The sequence below is a fragment of the Dermacentor silvarum genome, chromosome 2 (genome assembly GCF_013339745.2).
Source record: "Dermacentor silvarum isolate Dsil-2018 chromosome 2, BIME_Dsil_1.4, whole genome shotgun sequence".
NCBI lineage: Eukaryota > Metazoa > Arthropoda > Arachnida > Ixodida > Ixodidae > Dermacentor > Dermacentor silvarum.
The window spans coordinates 198,675,958-198,702,042 of NC_051155.1; the positions used below are offsets into that span (position 1 = coordinate 198,675,958).

The window sequence follows — 26,085 nt, forward strand, 5'->3', positions numbered from 1 at the left end:
TACAAGATTCGACTAGTCACAAATGCATTAGCCAGCCGCAAGGCATCTTTGCATCTGAGACCCCCGCGCTTGTTGGAAACCCGGCGGACCATGCGGCCCACCTGGTCCCCCACCTTCCGCAGGTTCCCTAGTGTTGTGTCGGACCGGCGGTGTTGGTTGATGAAAAGTCCGAGGACTCTAATTTCGTGTTGTTCAGGGATTCGACCATACTCTAGAGAGAGAGAGCAATTTTGGACGTGCATTTGGGTGAGGGGCGGAGACGCACGAATTCAGACTTTTGGGGGGAACATTGGAGGCCACAAGCGTGAGCACATCGGTCCACTATGGTCGCCGCTTGCTGCAGGTTGGCCTGCATGTCTCCCAAAGAGCCTTGCGTGGCCCAGATGGTGATGTCGTCCGCGTAGAGTGCGTGTTGCACCCCCGGGACAGCCTCCAGCTGGGCAGGCAAGTTCTTCATGGCCAGATTGAACAATAGGGGGGAGAGGACAGCGCCCTGTGGTGTACCTCTGGACCCTAGAGTGTACGGGCCATGTTCGGTGTCCTGTATGTGCAAGTATGCGTATCTCTGTGTTAGAAATTGTAAGACGTACTGAAAAGCGTTACGCCCGCAGTTGGTTTGAGAGAGATGAATTAGGATGATTTCATGAGTGACGTTGTCGAATGCTCCCTTAAGGTCCAAGGCCAGAACCACCTTGTCGTTATGGGGGCATTCGATGGGGTCTAGGACTTCCCGATTAAGTTGGAGGAGAACATCCTGTGCGGATCTGTGGGGGCGAAACCCGAACATGGTGTCCGCAAATGTGTTATGGTCTTCCATGAAAGTAGACAACCGGTCCCGCACCATCGTCTCCATTAACTTGCCCACACAAGAGGTGAGAGAGATGGGGCGGAGGCTGTCCGGATTTACGGCTTTGCCAGGTTTAGGAATAAAGGTAACAAGTGCTGTCTTCCAATCGATAGGAATGGGCACTTCTCCCAGCCAGATAGAATTGAAGTATGCCAACAGTGAATTGTAAGTCGAGTCTGGTAGGTTTGCCAGGAGCTTGACTGTAATTTTGTCCCGTCCGGGTGCAGTGCCACGTTTCATTTTGGCCAGGGCTGCCTTCAGGTCATGGAGCTGGAAAGGTTGATCCAGCTCGGCATTCTCAGAGCCTGCATATGAGTATGCCGTCCCTCGGGTATCCTGGGTAGTGCACAGGTATTGATCCCTGAGCATGTGTGCTAGCTGAGTTGTGTTACCAGCAAAGCCGTGGATGGCGCGCTGCAAGTGTTTCTGCGTTTCAGTGCGGGTTTGTGTGGGGTCAATGAGGGCGCGAAAGAGACGCCATGTGTTTCGGCTGGACATTTGTCGCGCAGCCGTATTGCAGCGGCTAACCCAGTTCGAGTCGGCGAGCTGGGCCGCATACTCTGCCGCCTTCTGGGTAAGCTCTGCTATGCGAGATTTTAGTTGCCTATTGTGTTTCTGATGGCGCCATCGGCGGACGAGGCTGTGCAGGGCTTCCCAAAGGTGGAGGAGGTGGTTATCCACATCCGAGACCGCCTCTGAGAGTTTGATGTGTGTTTCCGTAGAACGCAAGCTAGAAACCAATTGCTGGGACCAGGCCTGGTAGCCGTGCGTGTGTATGGGAACAGTGTCCTGCCAATTTTGTCTGAATTTCGTCCAATCTGGGATGTGGGCTTGTTTGAAGGGTCGTGCCATGGGGCGTGTGCGAATGGTTGTGTTGATGAGACAATGGTCGCTACCGAGGGTTTCCTCAGTATTGACCCAGTCGGCGAACTGAATGTTGCGTGTGAAGGTCAAATCCGGACAGGTGTCCCTGGTCACGGAGTTGCCAATCCGAGTTGGGTGGACAGGGTCAGTGTGAAGAGTGAGGCCCAGCGTGGACATAAGCTCCGCCAACTTGCAGCCACGCTTCTCTTCACGGCGGTACCCCCAGACCCGACTGGGGGCGTTGAAGTCGCCCACAATCAGGAGGGGGTCCTGGCCCGCAACTCTCAGCGCACGACTGAAGAGGTCCGCGAATGAGACGTTTTGGAGTTTTGGAGAGCAGTATACATTGAGGATGTGAATGGATGGGTCCTGTTTGCGGAGCGGGAGGAGAGTCACCATTACGTAGGAATAGTCGGTTTGGAGGTCAAGATCGACCTTGTTAGCTGTGTAATTTCGATGAACGCAGAGACAAGACGAGGGGTCCTGCTGGAACGTCGAATAGTTCGTAAGGGTGGCGCCCTTCCCTGGCTCTTGGAGGGCAACCACCGCGGGCAGATGCTCGAAGGTTGAGAGGAAAAGTCGGAGGTCCGCTCTCTTGGTGCGAGAGCGGAGGCCCCGACAGTTCCACTGGGTTATGATGATGGGAGACGCCGATTTGGAGGGGGCAGAACGCCTAACTTTAGGGGTTCCCGCCATGGTTAGGTTGGGCGTTAAGAGTGAGTGGAGCTGCCCCAGAGCCAGTAGGCAGGACCAGACTTTTGGCATCTAGGCCTGCCAGGGTGCAGTCTTCGTCATCTTCAATGTCTACAATACGACGCGAAAATTTGGAGGGGCGGCCGGATACGTCCTTAAGGGGACCCGCTTTGCGCAGCGTGCGGAGTTGCGCAGCGACAGCTTGATTAACTTTACTTGTGATCAGCTCATCAACTTTCGCGAGCATCTGGGCCATCGCGGTGCCGATCAGGAGCTCCATTTTTGCGCTGAGGCGCGCCTCCATAGTCTCGAAAGAATCATGGCCCGACGGCTTCGGCAGCGTAATCTCACTATCCATGGACTCCGCATTGGAGGCGGGAGGCTTTGAGCCGTCGTCGGCAAGCGGCGTCCGACCATCCCGCGGATATCGCCCGGCGAGCTGCTTCACTGGAGAATTCCCAGAATGCCAAGCGCGCGTTGGAGAGTGAGGAAGAGCGAGCCGTTCGGCTCGCAAAACGCTTGGACTTGGCTTGTAATTTATACCTGGCTTAACGATGAGTATATACGTAAGTATACTATTTACAGCTAAATCAAAGGTTAAAGTGAAACCAAGACTTAACCAGGCTTTCGCTTCGCATATCCAGGGTTAGCCGCAGTAATTTTTTTTATTGAACCGATTTTAAATGGCTAAGAGACACTTTTTGGGAACCTAACTGAAACGCCTGTGCATTTTTTCACTGCACATTTTAAACACGGATATCTCGTAAATAGCGCTACCCTTAAGATTCGTACTAAGCACAAGTGACAATTTTGCAGTGTAACATATACCCTAAACAAAATTAAAATTTAGCAGAGAATTCGCTTTTTTAGCAACCTGAAAATTTCAATTTCTTGGGTAGCTAATTGCCAGATCTTCCAAAATGTTGTTGAAAATACGCGGCATGGTTACACGCCACAGGCGATAAGTAAAAATAGAAAAAAAGAAAAGCCAACTAAAATAGGAGAGAAAGCAAGTGGCATAGTAAACGCGACGCGGTATGATAGATTTTTATATCGACATGCGTAATTGTTTAGCCTTCTTCCGGTCGCCGTTTTTCACCAGCTAACAACTGTTGAAGTTAACGCTCGGCGCACGATGCAGCTACATACATCGAAAATTTCTCGAAAGTTGTCGCTGATTATATCTGTGGTGTATGTTGTCGGCCGAACCTTGCGTAATTAGCTTGCATGATCGACGTGAAGAATGGTGTACATTCTTGAACGTACGCGAGCATCATTTATTACGCTGTAAGGTACAATGAGACATGTATAAAAAGCCGAAGCTTATTTGAAGAATATATTTTGCTGTGTTTTGACAACTCTGGTCTCTGACTCAGTCTTTGGACCACAACCGGCGTTCGCTGCGCACCAGAGGGCCCCTTATTTATTGTCCTTGCTTTCGTGGGGTTATTTTAGGAAGCTTTGGAATTTGGCCCCGCGTTCGCGCCTCGTTCACGGGGTGTGTGACACCCTTCGACACTTAAATCCCCCTTTCTTCAACTTGCTCCTCATGCTTCGGTTTTAAACAAGCTCTACGAGAGCGGATCGAGTCAGAAGTCGAAATGACCCAAGCCTGACCTCACCAACTTTACATCAAACTTACAAACCAGGTTAGGTACCCCTTGCAGGCAGGCTGACAAAGCGTTTACATGAACCGAATGACATGATTTTGGCTCGACAAGCCGACTGGATTTTGCTTTATTGGGTTCATATAAACGGAGCTATACTGCCATAGCGTTGCGTTTCCTGACTGGAGGAGACAATGTCTTTCGCGCGCGTGTGTGCAAGTTGCTTGTCTGCACGCGATGGTGAGTATTATTACGCTCTTGTGCGCGTGTCTTGCGCTGAAGCCAGAAAAAATCCTTGTGGATTTCTTGTGGTTACACTAGAGTGACAAAACGAATTCGCGAACGTGCTGACATAACGTCAAAAAAATGGTACGGCTCGTCAACGAATAGCCCGGAACCCCCCAAGCGAAGTATTTTAATCAAATGTCTATATTAAAATTCACGTTGCCTTCAGACAAAATATACCGGGTGTCCAAAATTAACCTTTACGGAGTTTTTAAAGATCGCCTGTGGCAGGTATCATAATTCTTATCGTTGAGCTGGGTTATTGGAAGAGGCGGACATTAGTAGCACGAGAAATCAAAACACATATTCAGCTGATTAACTAAAATTGACTAATGAACTTCTTAGGTAAATTAATTTACGACACACATTTCACTTTACGAATTGTAGCTGGTGAGTTTGCAAGACGCATCCACTTGAAATGAATTTCCAGGGTGACACCAGTTTCGAGATATTATTTCCCAAAGTGCGGGACAAAATACGCGGGCCTTCCAGCTACTTTTGTGCTTCAGTGTATAAAACAGCATTTTGGTAAAAAGGTAAGTGGAACAGTGCATTCTGACGGCGAGTTTGATGGCACAAATCTCCAAACTGGTGCCATTCTGAAAACTCACTCCAAGTGGATACGCCTGATAAGCTCACCAGCTATAATTCGCAAATTGCAATATGTGTCGTAAAGTAATTAACTAAGAAGTTCATTAGTGAATTTTAGTTAATTACTTGAATATGTGTTTCCATTTCTAGTTCTACTAATGTCCGCCTCATCGAATAACTCACCTCAGTGATCAGAATTATGTTACCTGCCACAGGCAATCTCTAAAAATTCTCTAAAACTTCAAAATGAACAACCCTATATTTTCACTCGTTGTTTTATACTATTTTCAGACAAAAACCGTAATTTCGCAATTCTATTTTCGTCTTGGTAGGCGGCTTGATTTCTTTAAAAGGCTGATATAAAGCGGTCAATAACTGTTTGAAATTTATTCATTACAATGATGTCGTGCTAATAAATCAATTATAGCAATATTTTTCAGTTGCTCTTCTGGTTCTAGACGAGTGTTACGGATCTATAAATGGATACTTCCGTGAAGGCTACCTGGAAGCTTGACCACTATGCACACAGTGTTTCATCAATGCACGCTTCCGCGCTTGGTAAGCTTCTCTGTAACGTGCTGATCTCGCCTCCCTTTGCTTCGGTGTTTCAGCAGCCAGTTTTGCCTTTGAGATTTCGCAGCCTGCCGTCTAGCTATATATACTGGAGGATTGGATACAGCCTGTCACTTGCTCTGAAACGCACGCACAGACGGCCCAGCCGACGTGCTATACATGGCGAGACTGAGCGACCAAGCGCCAGTGAAGCACCCGTTAAACCCTCGCCTAGTCACGTAGTACCGCAGCGGCGAGGCTCCGAGCGAGCGCATCTGCGACGCCTCTCCGCAGCGGATCACGTGGCGTGACGCCACATCTGCCACACTTGTGCTCCGGCGGCTCAAGGTCATTGCGACGCGATGAATGATCTTTCGAGACATGACGTAGTAGAGCTTCCGCTCTAAAGTTACTTCTAGGCATAAGGTACTAGAGGTTGACTAAAGTCTAATTAGGCATTTGTCAATAGAATACGTGTATCGATTCATTGGGTTTGAACAGCTGGGCTTTATGATGCACTAAATCTCAGTACACAACCATTTTGCGTTTCGCATCCATCTCAGTGTGGTCGCCGCAGCCGCGAAGGAAGCGCGCCACCTCATGCTCAACGGCTGAACGCAATTGCCACCGACGAGGCACAGCGGGTAGAGTCGTAGAGCGCACGTATTGAGCAAACACGCAACTCAAAATGGCACGAGACGTGGCACTGTCTTCCGTCATATCATATAAGCGACGGCGACGAACGCGTACCGCGAGTGTCCTCGGCTGCGCTGGCGGACATGGCAGAGGCTTTCAGTCTGATTTGTCTCAAGGTAGTGTTTTACAGGAGAGGAGACGAGTGATTACCCGAGCGTCACGAGCATCGGCGAGGCGGCTCATTTACACCTGACGACCGGAGTCAATTTGGATCCAATATTGAGGACGGTCTAGTGGCTCCGCTGACAATGTTGCACTTGAAGAACCGTTCCTCAGCTCATTACTGCGCGGTCACACAAATAGTTGGAAAACCAAGAAGTTTCAAATGCTTAAGGCAATCGGTGCTCTTCTTTTTTTTTCATTTTTTAATAAAATCGTTCCAAATCAAACCGAATAGAATGCCATGCGAGTGGAGTATTTCTACAACGACTCAGAAAAAATGCTGAGGCCGAATCACTCTGAGGATGACCACAGCGTGACGGTGTGTTTTCTGCAGAAGTCACGATATCGAGCGTCCTGCGCGCTGCCCGCAAGCCGAAGCGATGAAGAACTATCTGCCACATCTAACGCTCACGTGGACCTTATGAAACAAGAATCAGGCAAACAGAAGTGGTTGTCCTTGTAATATTGATGATGATAGATGGACGTCTCAACAAAGCCAACATATCGAATGATAAGGTTTAGGTTACGAACAACATAACTTCTAACTGTGGAGTGCCTCACCTGCGTAGATTGTCCTGTTCTTTTCTCCAATGTAGGGAAACTTGTCCACATTCTCCTGCGGTGCCTGAAATGGTTCAGGCTCTCCAGCGCCGTGCGGTGACTGGTGACTTAGCATGAGAAAGAACGGCTGTGGAAGGAACAACAACAGTGTTAAGTTTTTGAAGGCGCATTTGACACATCAGTGGCTACAACTCCGAGGATGCATGAGGTGCTTAGATCTAAGTATCAGTGGCTTATTAGTTGTTTAAATGCAACACGTTTTCCTCGGGCCAACTGGTAACTCAAACACTAATAAATAGGTAGTGAACAGGGACACAAGAACAAGAAGGGTTGAACAGATAAGCATTAAGTGAGGCTTCATCCTGATAAAGTCATGCATAAATGGAACTTATTAAAATGAAATACGAACAGCAACGTGCACCTGTCAAAGTCATTGCGCCGGTGAATCAGTAAAAGAATTGTAGAGGCAAAATTATTTTTAGGGGTCTTCTCTCTGGCTGTGATAAAGCCGCTTTAATAATCGTAACAAAGACCAACGAGCGCCATCGTTACCTCGACAGATGAAAATTTGTCAGGTTGATTTTGTGATAAATACGTTAAAGCAGGCACAAAAAAATACGTGCTAATCAAAAATGATGTTTTACAGCATAAGCTGTCATGGGCTTTCTAATAGCCGTTTCGGGTCGCGATAATGCCGCCGCCGCCGCGGCCCCGTAGCCGCTATTGCATGCGAAAAGAAGTAGCTGCTCTCCCGCGGGATCGAACCCAGGCCCGCTGCGTGGGAGGCAGATGCTCTACCACTGAGCCACGCAAGCATTTTATTGCGATAGCAATTATATGGACACTTCAACCGAATTTCTGCCGTCGGCGTCGCCGTCGCCGTGAGGTTCCCTATAGATAAAATCTTCGCCGCGCGCCGTATGCCCGAGCGGAAGCGTGCGGGGACGCGCGCTATTACGGAGAGCGAACGCACTCAATCTCCCACGCGCAAGCAAGGAAGCAGGAAGCCAGCGCCGGAAAGAGCGGGGGGGGGGGGGGGGGGGGGGCGCACTTCTAATCCGCCATCAACCGCGCTCGTCGCTCGTCCGCACCGTCTCTTATCTCCACACGGCTCTGACCTTTATGCGCCGTGCATTCGCCGCTCAGTTTCCGTTGAAGCGATAGACCGCACGTACCTTCGCCCGCAGCGGCGTATGCTTGCTGCCAGCGTTTTGACAGTCGTCTGCAGTCATTCAGTGTGATCTATTCGTGTTTGTTTGTGCGCGCTCACACTACGCTTGTTCATTCAGTTAGTAATAGTCGGGTCACATTTTCCAACGCACGCTACACATGCAATGCTGCCCGGATCGGCAGTGCAGCGCTACAGATGTGTCCCTTCGCACGCGCTACCCACGGGAAGCGCTTCTCATCAACACCACCGTTTCACACGCGCCTTCTCGTGGTCATCGAGCCTCTCTTCATGTCGGTCTACTTACGCCGCAGCACACCTGCTTACTTAATCAGCTCATGTTTACTACAATTCATATTGCTACCAAAGCCGCTCACCTTACATCGAATGACATTGCTGTGTTGCTATCGCAATCATTGCTTCGCCCTTAGGCCGAAACTGTGACATTTTTTTTTCTTTATTGCCACATTGAACAGCACAATTATACAAAAACATACATTCGAGGGAACAGACTCCCGGAACTAGCTTTGCGCTACCCCGTTAATATTCGGGCATGTTTAACAATGATTCAACTGTTGGGAGCCATTCAGGCTCTGGGGTTTGAAACTGGTACACAGTAATAATTATATTAATGCTTTCCTTGAAATATAGCCGTATAGATTTCGCGTCTATGTCAGCGTTCCGCACTGCCATCCTAGATCGCCAAATGCTGTGGAGGTCCAAGAGCATAATGAGGTCAAATGGAATACCATCCTCATGTTCAACTGGCAAAAATCGTATGCCGAAAGAGTTCACAAGTAGGTCTTCCCTGAGAATACGTTGTAAGATGTCCCAGAAGAAAAATGCTTCCCAACCATCTAGGAAGACATGCTCGATCGTTTCTGGCTTGCTGCAAATGAAACAGTGAGTCCCCCAAGGTACAAAAAATCCATTTTCTTCCAAATAAGTCTTCACATCTAATGTATTTGTATCAGGGGCGTAGCCAGGGGGGGGGAGGCTGATGGAACTTCAGCCCCCCCCCCCCCCCCCGCAACTTTTTCGTGCTGGCAAGCACCGCCGACCAAAACAACCACCGGCGCTGTGAATCATTCTGTATTTGCCTACATTGTCTTTTTTCACGTTCGAAAAGACATTTCGGCACGAACATTGCGAACTCGGGCTGGATTTCGTGGCAACACCCTTGCACCTGGAGTCACATAACGCAGGGAGACCTATCTGAGCACAAACTTTCAAGGGCTTTTCGATAACTATCGGGCGCGTTGGGGCATCTCGCAGCGGCCGCGGAATCTACGGCGCGCATGGATTTTAATTCCGAGACTTTATGGGTATAAAGTTGTCTTAAACTTTTGACGCGACTAGTGCACTGACATTTCCAAAGGCGTGCTTTATATTTTCAATTCTGGAACTTTATGGGTTTAATGTTCTTATACACTTGGGCCAACATGCACGCACTGGAGCCCTTGTGTCCAAGCCGTTGCAGAAATGTAAGCACGCGCTCGCAATCTTCCACACACACGAAAATACTAAATATCACCGTGACTGTCAGCTGGAACTGATAATTTTCTCCTACCATTTTCAGGAAGCGCACCCAATGTGATCAATCAGTTGGATCAGGGCAGACATAGTAAAATAAGGAAAACAGGAGAAAGTTAATGGCCTACTATTGAGGCAGTTCTTTTTTGCTGGTGACAAGGTCTGGCTCTCCGTAGCCATAAGGACAGTGGTCCTATAGATTTAAGCAAAGCCCCCGCTGAAAATACTGGTATTTTCACGGCGCTTCTTCGCGTGCGAGCTGATTGTGGAAATACATATCTGAGGAACCATTTGGAAAGTTGTTCCAGTAATGCCTCGTATTTAAGCCAAGATGTACAATACCAAATTATAGAAATTTGTGGTGAAATTATCAAAGAAAGCCTAGATTCAAAAGTAAACGCTGCAGGCTGCTTCTCTATACTTGCTCACGAAATGGCGGATATTGCTGGAATCGAACAGCTTACTGTTTGTGCAAGGTACCTAAACAAGGATGCCAACGATATCGAAGGAGTGTCTTTAGGTTTGAGAACCGGAATAGATGCCCTCTCTCATTGTGACTGCAGGTTCTATGTAAATGTGTACCAACTGCTGCAGATTCTAGTCACCCTTCCAGTGACCACTGCCAGCGCAGAGAGAATATTTTTAACATGAGATTACTAAAAAAATACTTGTGCTCTACAATGTCTGAGGAACGCGTGGTTAGGCTGGCGCTTCTATACACCCACAAAGACGTCAGCCTCAACGTGTCCGAAGTCATTGACCACTTCGCTAAACTTCCCCGACGAGTGAAGTTTGTCCTTTAGATAGCGAAGCAGCAAAAGTTAATGCAAGTAAAAAGCTGTTCCTATCAGGTCCATAAACTCGTAATTATAAAAACGTATGACTGTTCATTAACTTTTAAAACCGCAGAAATTTTCGCTGTTTATTCTAATAATTAGCATCATGATCAAAATTATCACGAGAATACAAAAACGGGGCATGAATAACCAACTTTGACCGACCTTTCTCATTGAAAGCCCTGCCCACGCGGAGTTTCCCAACAAACACACTCGGATATTGAGTAGTTCAACTTGCCGCATCATCTGTGGCTTTCGTTTGGCCTTTTCTTTCCTTTTTAGCTACCTGCTTTTACTTCTTTTTTGAACCGAAACAATACCCTTCTTCAATTTTGGATGCAGAATATTGGTTGCCGCTTTTCAGGCAGTTAAATTGCACATTTTCGTACCGATTTCGGCATTATTCCACTATTATTCTACCCATATGGTGCGGTCGCGACCGCCACATGGCCCAAGTACATATCACGATTGCTGCGATCATAGTTTAGTTCGTACCTGGATCGTCTGTATTTTTATGCGTAAAGTTTACTATCTGTGACTGCGCAACATATTTATTTGTCTTGTTTGACGCATTATATAGAGTGGCGTTTGCTTAAATACGTCGATTTATTGGATACTTATACGTGCATTTAAATATCTTGTTGCGAGGTGTTGTACACACAAGCAGTGAACTGCTTCCAGTAGCACTTTTTTGCACTTTATGAAGTTGTATCTTCGCATTTATATATTCCATTCTATCTTCGCATTTATAGTGTATATTTTGCGGAACTCCTGCTTTTTATATGCACTCACTGTTGCGACTATAATCTCGGTCTAATTACAATACACGACCGGTAACAGCTGCTCCTGCGCAGTCTATTGCAACGAGGGACAGCGTCATTGAGTTTTTTTCCAGGCCGTTGCATATGTGCAAAAATGTAAACGAGGTTCTTGAATGACAAAGATTCATCAAAATATTTGTCCTCAACTTATTCATTTCATGGCCTTTACGTTTTTCATATCAGCTGCACGCACTGATATGCTGGTTTCGAACTGATATAGTTCTAAAGTTCGTGTGATATTTTCTTTATTAAATGGACAAAAAAGCGCGGAAGAATTGATATCAGTTATTTCTGTCACTATTTTTGGGACATACGAATATATTCTTGTATGAAAAAATATATATTTTACTGGACAGTGCGTAGCGTTCAATAATTCGTGCGCAGCATCTAATATGCAATGACAGTGGCGATGCAGATATTATTCACGTATTTGATCCCTCGACAAATTCTATAAGAAGGAGGCCGCGCTGCAACGTGAGCCCCCCCCCCGAACAATATTTCCGGCTACGCCACTGATTTGTATGCAATTTGAAGACAAAATGTTTTAACTCCTCCTGGTACACTCATGCTTTTCACTCGTTTAGGAACGTTTGCCCATGGTCCGGCACAATATTGTGATCTATACAGAGGAACTGGTAAGACAATGTCACACAGATCTTCGTATAGTTTTTTCCGCGACACAATCCAAAGATAGTCCAATGAAAAACGAGCCTGCAAGAAAATACATGACAGGTAGACCTCTTTTAGGGATCCACCCAGGCCTCCCGGCATACTTTCGGACGCGACTACAAAGTTTGGCAATGCTCTTCCTAGTCTAACTTGACAAACAGTTCGTAAAAAGGGGTCTGCGAAAAAGCATGAATCGGTTAACTAGCTGTCTTATGTAGAGGTGCGACATAGTCAATCCTCCGTAGCGCACACGTCGAAATAGGTTGGCTCGCCGTGTGCGCTCCCACGTAGATCCGCAAATGAAAACGGCAAGAACTCTATGCAACTTTTGCACATTCACGCGTGAACAATGAATTACTTGCATTATATACCAAAGTTTGCCTGTCAAAAACAAATTACACATCGTTGCTCTCGCAAAAAATGACCAGTAAAAGCACTTAAGGTTATCAGCCTTTTAGCGCACTTCGACAACTTTCCGCCGCCACAAAGGCTCACTGTCCTTGCAATTTTCCAACGGCACTCCTAAATAGGGTGCTGGAGTCGTATCCCACCTTACATTGCAGAAAATATTTGGGGTCGTTGGCCAGTATCCATGCCAAAATCCCAAGCACTTTCCCCAGTTGATTGCGCTGCCACTAACCCCACAGAAATCTTTAACAACTTTCACGGCATTAATGATGCTTTCATGATCATCACAAAATAGTGCTATGTCGTCTGTATATGCAAGCAGACGTACTTCCGCTGCACGGAGACGGAATCCTCGTATAGTGGAGCTATTGATTATGCTCAAACAAAAAGATTCAATGTACATGGAAAAAACCAATGGCGACAGAGGGCATCCCTGACGTACCGAGCGTTCCACTCTGATGCGCGCTCCCACCACCTTATGTACTATCAAACGCGTCGTGCAACCTCTATGCGCCATGGTGACATCCTCTCTTAAAACGGATCCAACGTTCAAATGTTGTAATATAGCCTACAGTATATCGTGAAGTACTCTATCAAACGCTTTTTCCAGATCTAGCTGTAGCATTGCGATGCTGTCATAATTAGCATCCCAACACTCCAGAACGGAACAGGCTATATGTATATTTGTAACTATTGATGGACTTTTTATGCCACAAGTTTGATGTTCGCCGACTAATTCTTGTATTACAGTTTGCAGCCTCTTGACAAGAATTTCCATGAATATTTTGTAGTCTATGTTTGTAAGTGATATCGGTCTATACGAAGTAACTTGCATGAGCTTATTCTTGTCTTTAACCTTAGGTATAAGAACAGTGTTTGACGTAAGATATGATGGTGGAAGTACCGACATATTGAAAGCCTCGTTAAAGAGTGACACTAAGAGTACAGCTACTTTTTCCTTTAGAACCTTATACAACGATGCTGTAAGCCCATCTGGGCCCGGGTAATTCCCAGGATTGAGATCATTAATAGCTTTCTTAACCTCTTCCATGCAGCGAGATCGGTATTTCCAAATTTTCTTTCGTCTCATCGCTTACTTGCGGCATTAGAGTGAGAAAATAATTTTTAAAGGCGTCTACGTCAACTTGAATGCACGATTACAATGCACTGTAGTATTCTTAAAACGCTTTTTTTTCGTCTAGGTGCCACGCAAGCACTTGCTATCAGAGAGCGGGAAAATGTACTATAAACGCGCCCTATGCAGGCGCGCCGGCGCAGACGACGAGATGCGATTCAGACGCGGAACGCAAACAACGCGGTCCCAAGCCTCCGCCGGTATGGTGGCTCCATCTAGTTAAGGAGCCGGCAAACGCAACCTCTCAGACAATGTAAATTTTACTGCCACCTTAATTAGATGGCGCTAGCATACCGATGGACGCTCGGGATCACGTTGATTGCGCCAGATTGGGTGCGTTGCAATGGGAGTGAATTGTGACAGCCGTAGTTGCATTGTCGGCTGCTTGGCTGGGCCGAACGGCGCTAGCCATCGGCGATGGAACGCGTCGGCTTGCACGCGCGACGGCGTCCCAAGCGCGTTCCTGACGCATTCACTCAAATTATTCGGTAGTACTGTCGAAACGCCAGTCTAGCTTACGCTGTGACTGTGCCGCGTGTGCCGCGCCGGCCTGGCATTTTTTTTCTATCAGGTTCTGGTATTCTGGCCGGTTATATATAAAGCGGCCGTTGCATGTTCACAGCTGTGCGCCATAATGTTTTTTTTTTTCGTTTTTCCGTTCTTAATATTCCTTGCATCTTGCGAGATTACCATGAGATGACATTGGCTCACCTTTGACTTATTCCTGTTTCGGATGAGGTACTGCGCTCTTTCTGTGTACAATGTCGTGGAATATGATCCATTTTCGGCGAACAATGGTTCCGTGTTGAGCCAGAAGTCGAGACCCGTGTGGTTTTCCTATAACAAATTTGTGTAATTCTTGTAACAAACAGTGATTTCCACTCTTGTAATAAAGCGTCGTCGATGACGCTTGGCAAAAAAAAAATCTTAAACAGGTCCTAGCATAAGGTGCATTGAAGGGGATAAAATGTACTTGTTTTTACACGTTTTTTTTTTTATTTGACTGGGTTCACATTCGAAATTATTACGGAATGAAAATGCATATGTTAGTGTGCAGGCTGGTTTCATGAAGTTAACTAGTGTGAGAAAACGTTAAATCTACTTTTCAATACTGCATGACTAATTTCGTTCAAAATTAGAATAAGGTTATGGCTCGAAAAATACCATTGATCACCCTAGACAAAGTTCACCAGGTACTCAAAGTTAAACGTTGCAGGAATAAAGAAGTACTAATTCTTGAATGTTCATTTAACTGAAACAAACACTTGCACATGATATTCGAATCAGTAGACAACAATATTACTCTAATACACTTTCAGGGCTTATAAAAACTGATTCTGGAATGTTCCGGAGCTATCTTAAATCAAATGAACGTAAAATCATTGACGACATCAAACTGGATTAAAGAGTGTTTAGGGCAGACATAAAATAGCTGCCGCATTTATTGTGTACTTTGATGCCGTCTTTCAAACACCTGAGGCACAACAGTTTGCACCTACAAAAAGCGTGGATGACGTGAATCCTGAACTGATAACTAACGAAGGTGTTTTTGATATGCTGCTAAACCTTAAGCCAAATGCGACCTATGGTCCAGATGACATACCTAACGCCTTCCTTTACCGTTGTGCGGAATCACTTGCATGGTTACTTCTTATTGCGTTTCGTTCGTCACTCTCAAGTGGCCTTGTTCTTTCATGAAACCTGGTTGTCAGCCAGAGTCATACAAGTTGTTGAAAAAAAGGTGATCGTAAGCTTTTAACTGCACCACTTTCACTCGCCTGCACGTCATGCAAACCTTTAGCACATATAATTTCAAACTGAATCTGAGAATACTTTCAGGAGCGCAAGGTGCTTTCAGCCTTTCAACTTGGATTTCGAAATGCTTATCTACGACAACTCACTTTATTTCTAGTCTACATTCCTTCGCGTTTATCACCAAGAAAAGTGGTAAAATTGACTAATTTACTAATGTTTCTTGATAAGCTAAGCAATATTGGACTTCCAGACATCTCCGTCTGCTCCTATCTGGATTTGGTGACACAGCTTGTTGATGCTGAAGGTCAATACTCTGATCGTGTACCTGTGAAATCTGGTGCCCTGCAAGCGAGTCTGATTGTACCATTTTTGTTTTTATAATATCGACTTGAGTAAATGTGTGCATGAGAGCGTCAGTATTGCTTTTATTGGCTTGTTTGCAGATGATTATTCATTGTACAAACTGGTTACCTGTAGAAATTATCAAATGATTTTAAATGAAAGTGTTAACGGTGTGTCGAAGAGGTTCTATTACTGCAAAGTGAAGCTAAATCAGAAAACAAAGACTGTCTTAGTGTGGTTTACGAACAAAGAACAGCCCCCTTCAGTATGGCTATTCAATTTATATTAACTCTACAGAAACCTACACCGAAACTTTTAAGTGCCTCGGTGTGATGAGTTGATAATCTCATGTTGATCGCATATACGCACTTCTGCACGTCCCAAAATAGGATTAATTCAACACAAGCTGAAACATTGTCCTTGTTTCCTTGTTCTACTAAACAGCTTGCGTATAACACTATCATACGACCGCAGCTAAGATATGCTTGCTTTGTGTGGGACCCTTTTTCTAAAACCGACAAATGTACAAGCTTGAAAAAAATGAGACTTACAGTTATATTCTATGCCCATTAATGCCATTATGATTCTCCAAGTGCTCTAATGAAAGCAAATAATATACCGTCTTCAGAATTTCGCAGGAACCTAGCCAGAAAAAATGCTATATAACTTGTGGAATAGTATTTCGAAATATTTCGATACTTTCAGTATCGTCAACGGGACTTATAGACACTATCATCCTTAAAGAATAATTCCAATTTTTGCACATACTAATTCCTTAAACACTCCTTCCCAGAAGTGATATCCCGCTGTATCCCATTGCCCTGTGACATATTCAATACAGATTATATACTTCACTTTCTTGAAAATTTCTCCACCGCTTAAGAATTTTCTTCAATATTGCAGTTTTCTCTCTGTTGTATTTTATAAAATATGCGTTACTTGCTATTTCGTTATTATGCAACGCACGTAATCAAAGTCAAGCAATTAAAACTCATTCATTTTGCGTTGAGCCTCACTGCTTCAGTGTTTGCTTTACAGAATTCAGAATTAGGTAAAAGCATATTTCACTGTATATAGAATCGCTTGCTGTTATTGTTTGTGACCATTGTATTCCACTTAATTCTGCTTGATACAAATGTGACCTGCTGCATGATTAAATAACTAAAATGAAACAAAAGCTACTGCAACAGTGGTGTATCAAATGTATTTCTTAAGTCGCTCATTCGTAGTCTTGAACAGCTGGTCACTTCATCACTTCAGGCACCCACGCCCCCTTTCGCTGGCTGCTTTGTAGGTCACTTCTTAACTTGAGATCCGTAACTACACTCCCGCGGGCTGTGTCTTTCCCTGAACACGCCTGAAGTTGCTTACGAGCATCAAATGCAGAGGCAGGAGGCACGAGCGCTCGCGTCGTGCACCTCGCTTATCATCCCTTGTTTTAGCGCACAGTCGCGTTGCCCTAATGTGTATATTAGACCGCAGGATAATATTTGCGACAAAAAATCCGCAGCATTGTGCGTAACGTTTTCGAATGGGTTGCCGATATCATTTGATGCGAGTTTGTTTTATTTTCCATTGGAAATTATTAGCATGCATGTCAGTAGAGGTGTTACGTCAAATCACGTGTCCGTATTACTTGAAATACAAGTGAAAGTGCATTGCGATGGAACACACGCCACATGCACAGGTCCACGTACGTGAGTTATGCTGTGCGTGTAGTAGTCCTCTTCCCCATTGTAGTAGCCGTAAAAACTGTCGAAGCCCCGGCATGTCGGCGTCAGGCTTGTCTTGTAGTAGCCGATGCTCCACTACACAGAGAAAGAGATAGATGAAGCTAGGCGCACGTCTAGCGTGCTACTCCAGGTGAATATGATTGTAAATAAAATGATTCACAAAGTGACAGAAAGTTCAGCTAGTCAACTTACTTAGACAACTCCTACTTAGACAACTCCTCTAGGAGTTGTCTAAGTATGCGTAAGCATTGTGCCACATGCTCAACTCCACGCAGCCCGGTGCCATCATCAATGTTTTGAAACTTGTTCCTACCAGTATGAACGATGGCGCTGCGGCGAGACAAATTGCTGCGGACGGCAGGGCAAGGTGCCCTGATGACGTTCCGATCGTTATAAGCCGTTATCGCTGTTTAGCGCCTTATCCATCCGTGCCGAATCATTATGACCTGTGATCATTATGTATATTCAAATTCGTATATTTAAACTCGTATATTCAAATTACAATCCGACGCTATCACGTCTGTAGCTTGCGGTTAAGTCGTACTTTACGATTTTTCTCACGGATTTGACTTTGAGGAATTCAATTTTGTTCACCAGGAAACTGCGTCGCGCAAGGGTCTGCGCGGTCGGGGTGGTTCGGGATGATTATTTCCGCCAACGACGCCGGCGAGCCCACGCCGACGTCGGATTTTTCTGCGACATGGGGCCCTTAATATTATTGCGATAGCAATTATATGGACACTCAAAGAGGATTTCAGCCGTCGTCGTCGCCGTCGCCGTCGCCATGAGGTTCCGTATGACGTCAACGCAGATGAAATCGTCGCCGCGCGTCGGACGCTGTATGTGCGAGTGAAAGGGCGCGAGGGACGCGCGCTTTCACGAGGAGCGAACGCACGTCGGAGAACAAACGCGCGTTCTGCGCCGTGCTCCCTGAAGGGCTGCAGAATTAAGCGTCTCTTTCCTCCTTTATCGCCATATATATATATATATATATATATATATATATATATATATATATAGAGAGAGAGAGAGAGAGAGAGAGAGAGCAAACGCGACTTCTTCCGTCGCGCGAAAGGCCGTGGAGGGACGGGAGGGATAGGAAGGGGAGGCGACGTTTTGCTGTGGCACCAAATGTGTATTTATATAAAAACGTTGCGAGGCGAGAATGTGGTAAAGACTTCCGACGCTGCTCGACGAGTTTCCCGTTCTGATCTTGTCGAAAACCTCCAAGCCGCCCCCACAGGCCCTGGCAACAGTCACCAACGCCGCGCGCGTTCGGCGCGAACGCGGGCAAAACGGCGACGGCGTCGACAACAGTTCTGCGCGTTGCTGGTGTTGCTGCATGTCCATGTTTATACAGCTGATAAAAGTACTATCCTTACTCCGTATAGCTCTCTACCAAGTTGCTACCGCAATTGATGCTTCGCATTTCGGGTGAAACTGCGCCAATTTTTTCAAGGAAAACTTAAATTTCCACGGTAGGTGCATAGTGAGTCAGTGCTACTTTGCAATTCAAGAATATCAGATTAATGCTCTTAAAGATAAAAAGTCGCCGTTTGAAGCATTGATTGCAATGGCAATTGACTAGGCGAAAGCGATACGAAGTAAGAATAGTAGTTTTATCGGCCGTATAAACTTGCACACATAGGCATGCTAACTAAATTAACAAGCACGGTGTCACGCGTGCACAAATAAACATAAACGAATTGACCTTCGTCCCGCCGCTCGCATCAACGCGAACTAAGCCGCGAAAACACAGCGTAGGGAGGACTGAGCCCCCGCAGCAGATGGTTTTCAAGATACAGAAGGCGGCCTCACCCCTCCCTGCCCTCTCCCGGAGCCTTGAGGAGCCTTGCGGCACAGCGGGCGCACGTGGTTGCTCGGGCGGCGCTGAGTAGAACGCGCCCCCTCCCCTGCCTCTCCTCCCTCCGGAGATGCGCGCGACTGAAAGACGGCGCGCTTCTTTCAAGCTTCCCGCCCAGCGTGCGCGAGATTGCGCCGATGTCGCTGGCTTACTCTCGCACGCTTTCACTCGCACATAGAGCATATACGGCGCGTGGCGACGATTTTATCGCCCGGGGACTTTATTCGGAACCTCACAGCAACGGCGGCAGAAATGCGCCTGGACTGTCCATACATTTGCTGTCGCAATAATACACCGAGAGACGGGACCTTAGATTTCCATATTACCTTGCCAGAAACCAGTTTTTCCAGCGAAGCTGTTAAGGACTAGTTCCCCCATGCAGGATCGTGTCCGCGAGTAAAAAAAAAAAAAAACTGTCATCAGCATTTCGGCTCCATGTGCGTGGGGGTTTGGATCCATGTGCATGGCGGTTTCCTGCCAGTTGTGCCTTAGCACAGGTGCCAAAAGGGATGACTAGCATGACTCATAGGTCATCACATCAATAGCATCACATGCTCGTCAGTTGCGTCATGATTACCAATATTAAAATCACATGTGGCGCATACCCCAATTGGATATGCGGGTATGAGCCAGGGATATGAGGATATGAGCCAGGGATATGTAGGTATGAGCCAGGGACAAAAGGAAGGAATAAAGGAAAGAAAAAGCCGGCAGATACGACGCCCTGTCAGAATCGACGTTTTGCGAAGCAGTGTTCACGGAGCCTATCAAGGTAACGAAACGACCATGAGAGCACCAAGACGTAGGCGGCTCTTTCATGACCTACATAATACGCATGTCATGAATTTTATGTCATGAGTCCTCAGGAGTCCCTTTAGCTATACCTAAGAGACCTTGAAGCGAAAGCCTTAGTCGTGCTCATGACTACGACTTCGACCACAGTCATTTAGTGTTTCATTCCCTTAGTGTCCACGTCCGAAACTATTTGAGTGGTTGTTCAGTATTAATCTTTTTTGTTGAGTCATTGTAATTTTTGTTGAGTCATTCCCATAAATATGACTTCTACCATTATCCTTTTCTGTTTCCTTCACTAACACTGCCGCGATCCATTCCGCCAGGACCCACGTCCGAACCCATTCCAGTGGTTTATGAGTGTTAATCATTTTTTCGGTGAGTCATTGTCATTTTTGCTGAGTCATACTGATGACTATGACTTCTAACACCACCCTTTAGTGTTTCCTTCACTTAGTACCCACGTCCGAACCCATTACAGTGGTTTTGAGTGGTAATGTGTTTTCGCTGAGTCATTGTCATTCTTGCTGAGTCATGCTCATGACTATGACTTCTACCATCATTCTTGAGTGTTTGCTTCACTTAGTACCCACGCCCGAACCCATTCCAGTGGTTTTTGAGTGTTAATGTCTGTTCGCTGGGTCATTGTCATTTTAGGCGGCTGTTTCATGACTTATATGACACGCATGTCATGAAATTCATGCCATGAATTATAATTTATGGTCGACATCCACTCTTGTCATACTGTGCCAATTTTGGTGCCTACCAAGTTGACAAAACGGCCATGAGAGCGCCAAGATGTCGGCGGCTGTTTCATGACATATATGACACACGTTATGACACCCACGTCATGACCTATCATTTAAGTTCGTCATACCATTTTCTGATACAATGCCAATTTTGGTAAATACCAAGGTAACGTTACGACCATGAGAGCACCAAGACGTAGGCGGCCACACAGACAGACGGACGGACGGACGGACGGACGGACGGACAGCGGTATGTCGCCGCGGGATCCTGTTTCCACACGAAGCGCAGCGCAGCGTCACCGATGTTCGCTGCAATCTTTCTTCGCCTGCTCAGGGCTCAGAATAAACGCACGCGGCACAAATTGTGCATCGTAAGCTCGCAATAATATTTCCGGCATGACAGACCACCACAAACAATTCGAATTCACTCTGACGAAGGGAGACGCACAGAGCTGACGCGACTCGGCCCAGTTCGAAGCGAGGGCGGCCATGTTAGGCATGTTCTCCGTCGGCGGGGACACCGGCCGTCCGGCTCATGACGTCACCTGAAGTGCGGGCCTATTGGTGCCGGATCGTGTGCATCCGCCTTTGAGGGGCAAATGCCGCTGTCTTCTAAAGTTGTATCCGACTATAGCTTGCAACACAACTGCGGCGGCGGTGGCGCGTCGCCTCGCCGTGGTAGCCCGAGCAGACGACGTCAGAAGCCCGGCGAGCAGCGCTAGCTGCCAGCTGCGGCGGTTGCTAGGCAACGGCTCAGATCGCAGTGCGGCCACCGGCCACAGCGAAACGGCGAGAATGCAGCTAATGTAGCTCTCGCTACAGAAGAAGGAAGCTAAGAAAGAAATCGCGTGTGGCTCATACCCGCGGTGGATATTTGGGTATGAGCCGCCAAGAGCAGGAGCTGGACACATCTCACAGGATCCTGACGCTGCCGTGCAGTGTGCCACGGCTATGGCGCGATGGCTCATGCGCTAGTCTATGACGATGGGGCGGACTTGGTGCAGCAAACGCTCTACTTGCCATCGCGGCGACCGAAAACAAGACGCCGGTGTCCTTGCTCTTTGACAAACCTGCTGAAGAATCTCAATATGATCAATAATGATAATATATAAATTCTCTGGTTTTCTGCCGACCTCGACTGCGCTTCCCTTCTCTTGGTATCCATTTGTAACCCTAATGGTCCACCGGTTATCCATCCTACGCATTACATGGCCTGCCCAGCTCCATTTTTTTTCTCCTAATGACAATTATAATACCGACTATCCCCGTTTGCTCTCTGATCCACACCGCTCTCTTCCTGTCTCTTAACGTTAGTCCTAAAATTTTATTGCGATAGCAATTATATGGACACTTCAACCGGATTTCTGCCGTCGGCGTCGCCGTCGCCGTGAGGTTCCGTATAGATAAAATCTTCGCCGCGCGCCGTATGCCCCAGCGGAAGCGTGCGGGGACGCGCGCTATCACGGAGAGCGAACGCACTCAATCTCCCACGCGCAAGCAAGGAAGCGGAAAGCCAGCGCCGGAGGGAGCAGGGGGGGGGGGGGGGGGGGGGCACTTCTCTGCCAACAACCGCGCTCGTCGCTCGTCCGCAGTCTCTTATCTCTCCCACGCGCAAGCAAGGAAGCGGGAAGCCAGCGTAGGAGGGAGTGGGGGGGGGGGGGGGCGCACTTCTACGCTGCCAACAACCGCGCTCGTCGGAAACGCCGCCTGCAAAAACAACAAACCCCGGGTAAGCAGGACCCAGTCGGGCAAACCGCGGCATCGAAAACCCAGGCGTCAGCCACCGACTCGAAATCCAGTTCGCCAGCTACCTGCGAGGAGCGTGGAGCCCGAACACCCATTTCTGAAGACGCGAGCAGGCCTCGCCGACGCGCGCCTCCGCTCCCGCGCACCGACATGAAAATCATCATCCGCCCGGCCCCGGGCCTCATACTTCGAAAACTACAGACCCATCAAGTGGCCAGGGCGATCGTCCAAGCCACCGGAGGGGCGCCGACCTGCAAGGGGGACGATTTCATCACCCGCCTGCGACCCGGCTCGAATATCATCATCGTGAGCACCCCTCACGAGGGTACGGCGGCCACCCTCATGAAAATTATGAGCCTCACGTTCCACGGACGATCACACCCTGTGAAGGTGTATCTATCAACACCCGAGGACCTGCTTAAAGGTGTCGTACACGGCATCGACGTAGGCACCAGCGAAGAAGAGCTTATGGCGAATCTTCGAGTCCGCACACATGGAGTCCGCATCGTGGCGGGCCCGTATGCTTGGTCAATCTCAGACAGCCCTGCTCCACTTTGAGGGACCCCAGGTGCCTAGATTTGTGTACTTCTACGGAGGGAGATGCCTTGCCGAGACTACCAGCCGACAAGGCAGTTCTGCCCCATCTGCAGAACCACCGGACATCGACCAGACGTCTGCCCCAACCCAACGGTTCGCGCGTGCAATACCTGCAACCACCCTAACCCAGAAGCCGGTCACACTTGTGTTCCGAAGTGCGCCCTGTGCGGAGGGGCCCATCTCACGGCCGCAAAAGACTGCAACAATAAACTAAAGCGCATTCGCCCCGAGGGAAACCAGCCTCCATGACCGCCCCCAAAACCCAACGACATCCCCGCCCGCGGTGGTTCAGCTCCGAGCGGGAAGACTCCGACTCCGACTACTCGAAGTCGTCGATGACCTGCAGATCCCGGTCCGGTTCCAGCCCGAGGTCCAGGTCCCGCTCCTGTTCGCGGCCCCGGCCTCATTTCCGGTCGCCCAGACGGCGATCTCAGTCGACGTCCAAGCAACAGCAGCAGGGTACACCCATCACAGCGGCGCCCAAAGATAAGGGGTCCCAGCAAACCAACGGAAGACCAAGGCAGCCTCACCCAAGAGGACCAACACCAAAGAACAAGAGGTAAGCTGGGCAGCAGTAGCCTCCCCCTCGTATAAAAAACCGCAGACGCCACCGCCCACGAAATTCGAACAGGAACTCGCGAGCATGCGCGCACAGATACAAACACTCACACAAGAAAACAACAACTCAAACAACAAGTGATACAGCTCACACAAAACCACAAGAGATGGCACCACACCAGGCCATCATTGACCTAAAACCAATGTCGATGCCATCCAAACCCAGATGCAAGCCTTCATGGATGCTACACGCGCCCAGATGGAACAAATAACACAGACTGCCCTACAACGCACAGAGGCAGCCATCAAGCACATGGAAGCCGCTGTAGACAGCAAGCTTAAGGGCCAGCTTCACTCCATAAAACTGCGAAAAACACTACGACAGAACCTCTGCAAAGTCACACCTGCGGCAGGACATAACCGACACCAAAACCCATCACCGATCATAACATCACCGACCACAACACCCAACAATGCCTAGACCACACAAGCAAGTCAAAGAAAACTTAGAAATTTGGCAATGGAACTGCCGTGGGTACCGAAGGAAAAAAGGGCTACTGACACAATTGATCGCTCAATCCTCAAAGCCGCCAGGGGTCATAGCCCTACAAGAGCTCGGTACCCGACCAACACTACATGGCTACGAGGAATACCACGCAAGTCAAGACGACAAATGGAAGGTAGCCACACTCGTGGACAAGAACATAACACTATACAACACAAATCTATACACGACGTAGATGTACAACATGTACTCCTAGAATTCGTGTACAAAGCCAATCAGACAAAGAGTGCCTTTGTTCTAAACGTCTACTGCCCCCCAGCCAAAGGCGGGCAAACATTGACAAACTCTCAGGGACACTCTCCGCCTTGCCAAAGACCGCCCTCTGGTAATCCGGGATTTCAGCGCTCAGAACACGCTTATGAGGGGTATCAGAGGCAGGACTGGAAGGGTCTCCAGCTAGAAACACTAATGGAACAGAGTCACCTCACACTGATCACAGACCCGAACACTCCGACGAGGGAAGGGAACAGCGTAACACGCGACACCACTCCCGACCTCACCTTCATCACACAAACCACGCGAGCCGAATGGCTCAACACACTCGAAAACTTAGGCAGCGATCACTACATACTGAACATAACGCTACAAACGGACGCCTACGCAGGCAGATCGGCACAGCCAAAATCACTGACTGGCGAAAAATTAGGGAAGCCCAAGAACAGGACACAGACACAATCACGAACCTGGAAGACTGGTGCGACAACCTCCGTCGACAGAAACAACACCATACAAAGGAAATTGCCAGAACGGAAGAGACCCCAGAGTGGATCCCCACCTACACACCTGTGGGACGCCAAACGAGGTCTCACCCGCCGTTGGAAAACACAGAAGTACAACAGGAAACTGAAGACACGCATAGCACAAATAACAGCGGAAGCAGAAGAATATGCCATGCAACTCGCCTCGGCGAACTGGTATCGATTCTGCGACTCCTTCGGTGGCACCCTGGGTACCGCCAAAACGTGGCACATACTCAAAGCCATCCTGGACCCCACCAAAACCAAAGGAGAGGGGCACAAGGCCCTGGAGCGGCTACTACCACCCTACCCAGGCAGCCAACAAGACCTCATCGACGCCATCAAGAACAAGTGCTATGGAGATCCAGCTCCCACGCAACCATGTACAACACCATACATGGGACAACCCAACCCACTTTTGGACGAACCCATCACAGAAAACGAGGTGAGAGCGGCCATCGCAGCCACCACCCGTAACACAGCGGCGGGCACGGACCGTATCACGAACGCCATGATCAGAACCTTAGCGACAAGGCCATCTCCGCGCTCACGGCCTTTCTCAACCAACACTGGGAACAAGGTACGGTGCCGGCGATGTGGAAACACGCACGCATAATCATGATCCCCAAACCGGGGAAGAAATTGGCAATTGAAAATCTGACCAATCTCGCTCACATCCTGCCTCGGCAAGGTGTACGAGAAAATCATACACAAGAGACTACAGGGACACTTAGAAGACAACAAGCACCTGCCAGACACCATGTTTGGTTTCCGTGCAGGCTTGTCCACACAAGACGTTTTACTGCAATCAAGGAAGAAGTCCTCAGCAACGTTCCCCGCAGCGGCGAACATGCCCTCCTAGCAATCGACATCAAAGGAGCTTTCGACAACGTCAGCCACCAAGGAATCCTAGAAGGGCTCGCCAACACCAACTGCGGTGAGCGACGTACAAGTACGTTCAAGCTTCCTAAGCCACCGCACGGCAGAGCTGAAGATTGGGGAGATCCAGACTGCAGTATACCACCCTCCCAACAAGGGCACACCACAAGAGCAGTCATCTCACCCACGCTCTTCAATGTCGCCGATCGGCCTCGCAAGAAACTGCAGGACGTAGAAGGCCTCCGCCACGCCTTCTACGCAGAAAACGACCAACACTCTGGACCACAACAGGGTCCCTTATTGAAAAAGGAGAACGCTGCCAACTGCAGCTGACCTCATT

General features: G+C 48.0%; 1 protein-coding gene across 1 annotated transcript in view; it reads right to left on the reverse strand.

The window, feature by feature from the left end:
* The window catches only part of LOC119440649 (arylsulfatase B), a 60,221-nt gene that overhangs the window by 12,954 nt on the left and 21,182 nt on the right, over positions 1 to 26,085 (reverse strand). The window contains exons 5-7 of the mRNA XM_049662998.1: positions 17,223 to 17,333; positions 14,140 to 14,265; positions 6,859 to 7,036 (exon numbers count right to left, since the gene is read on the reverse strand). Of these exons, the coding sequence (XP_049518955.1) occupies positions 6,859 to 7,036; positions 14,140 to 14,265; positions 17,223 to 17,333 (415 nt within the window). The remainder of the gene's footprint in view (positions 1 to 6,858; positions 7,037 to 14,139; positions 14,266 to 17,222; positions 17,334 to 26,085) is intronic.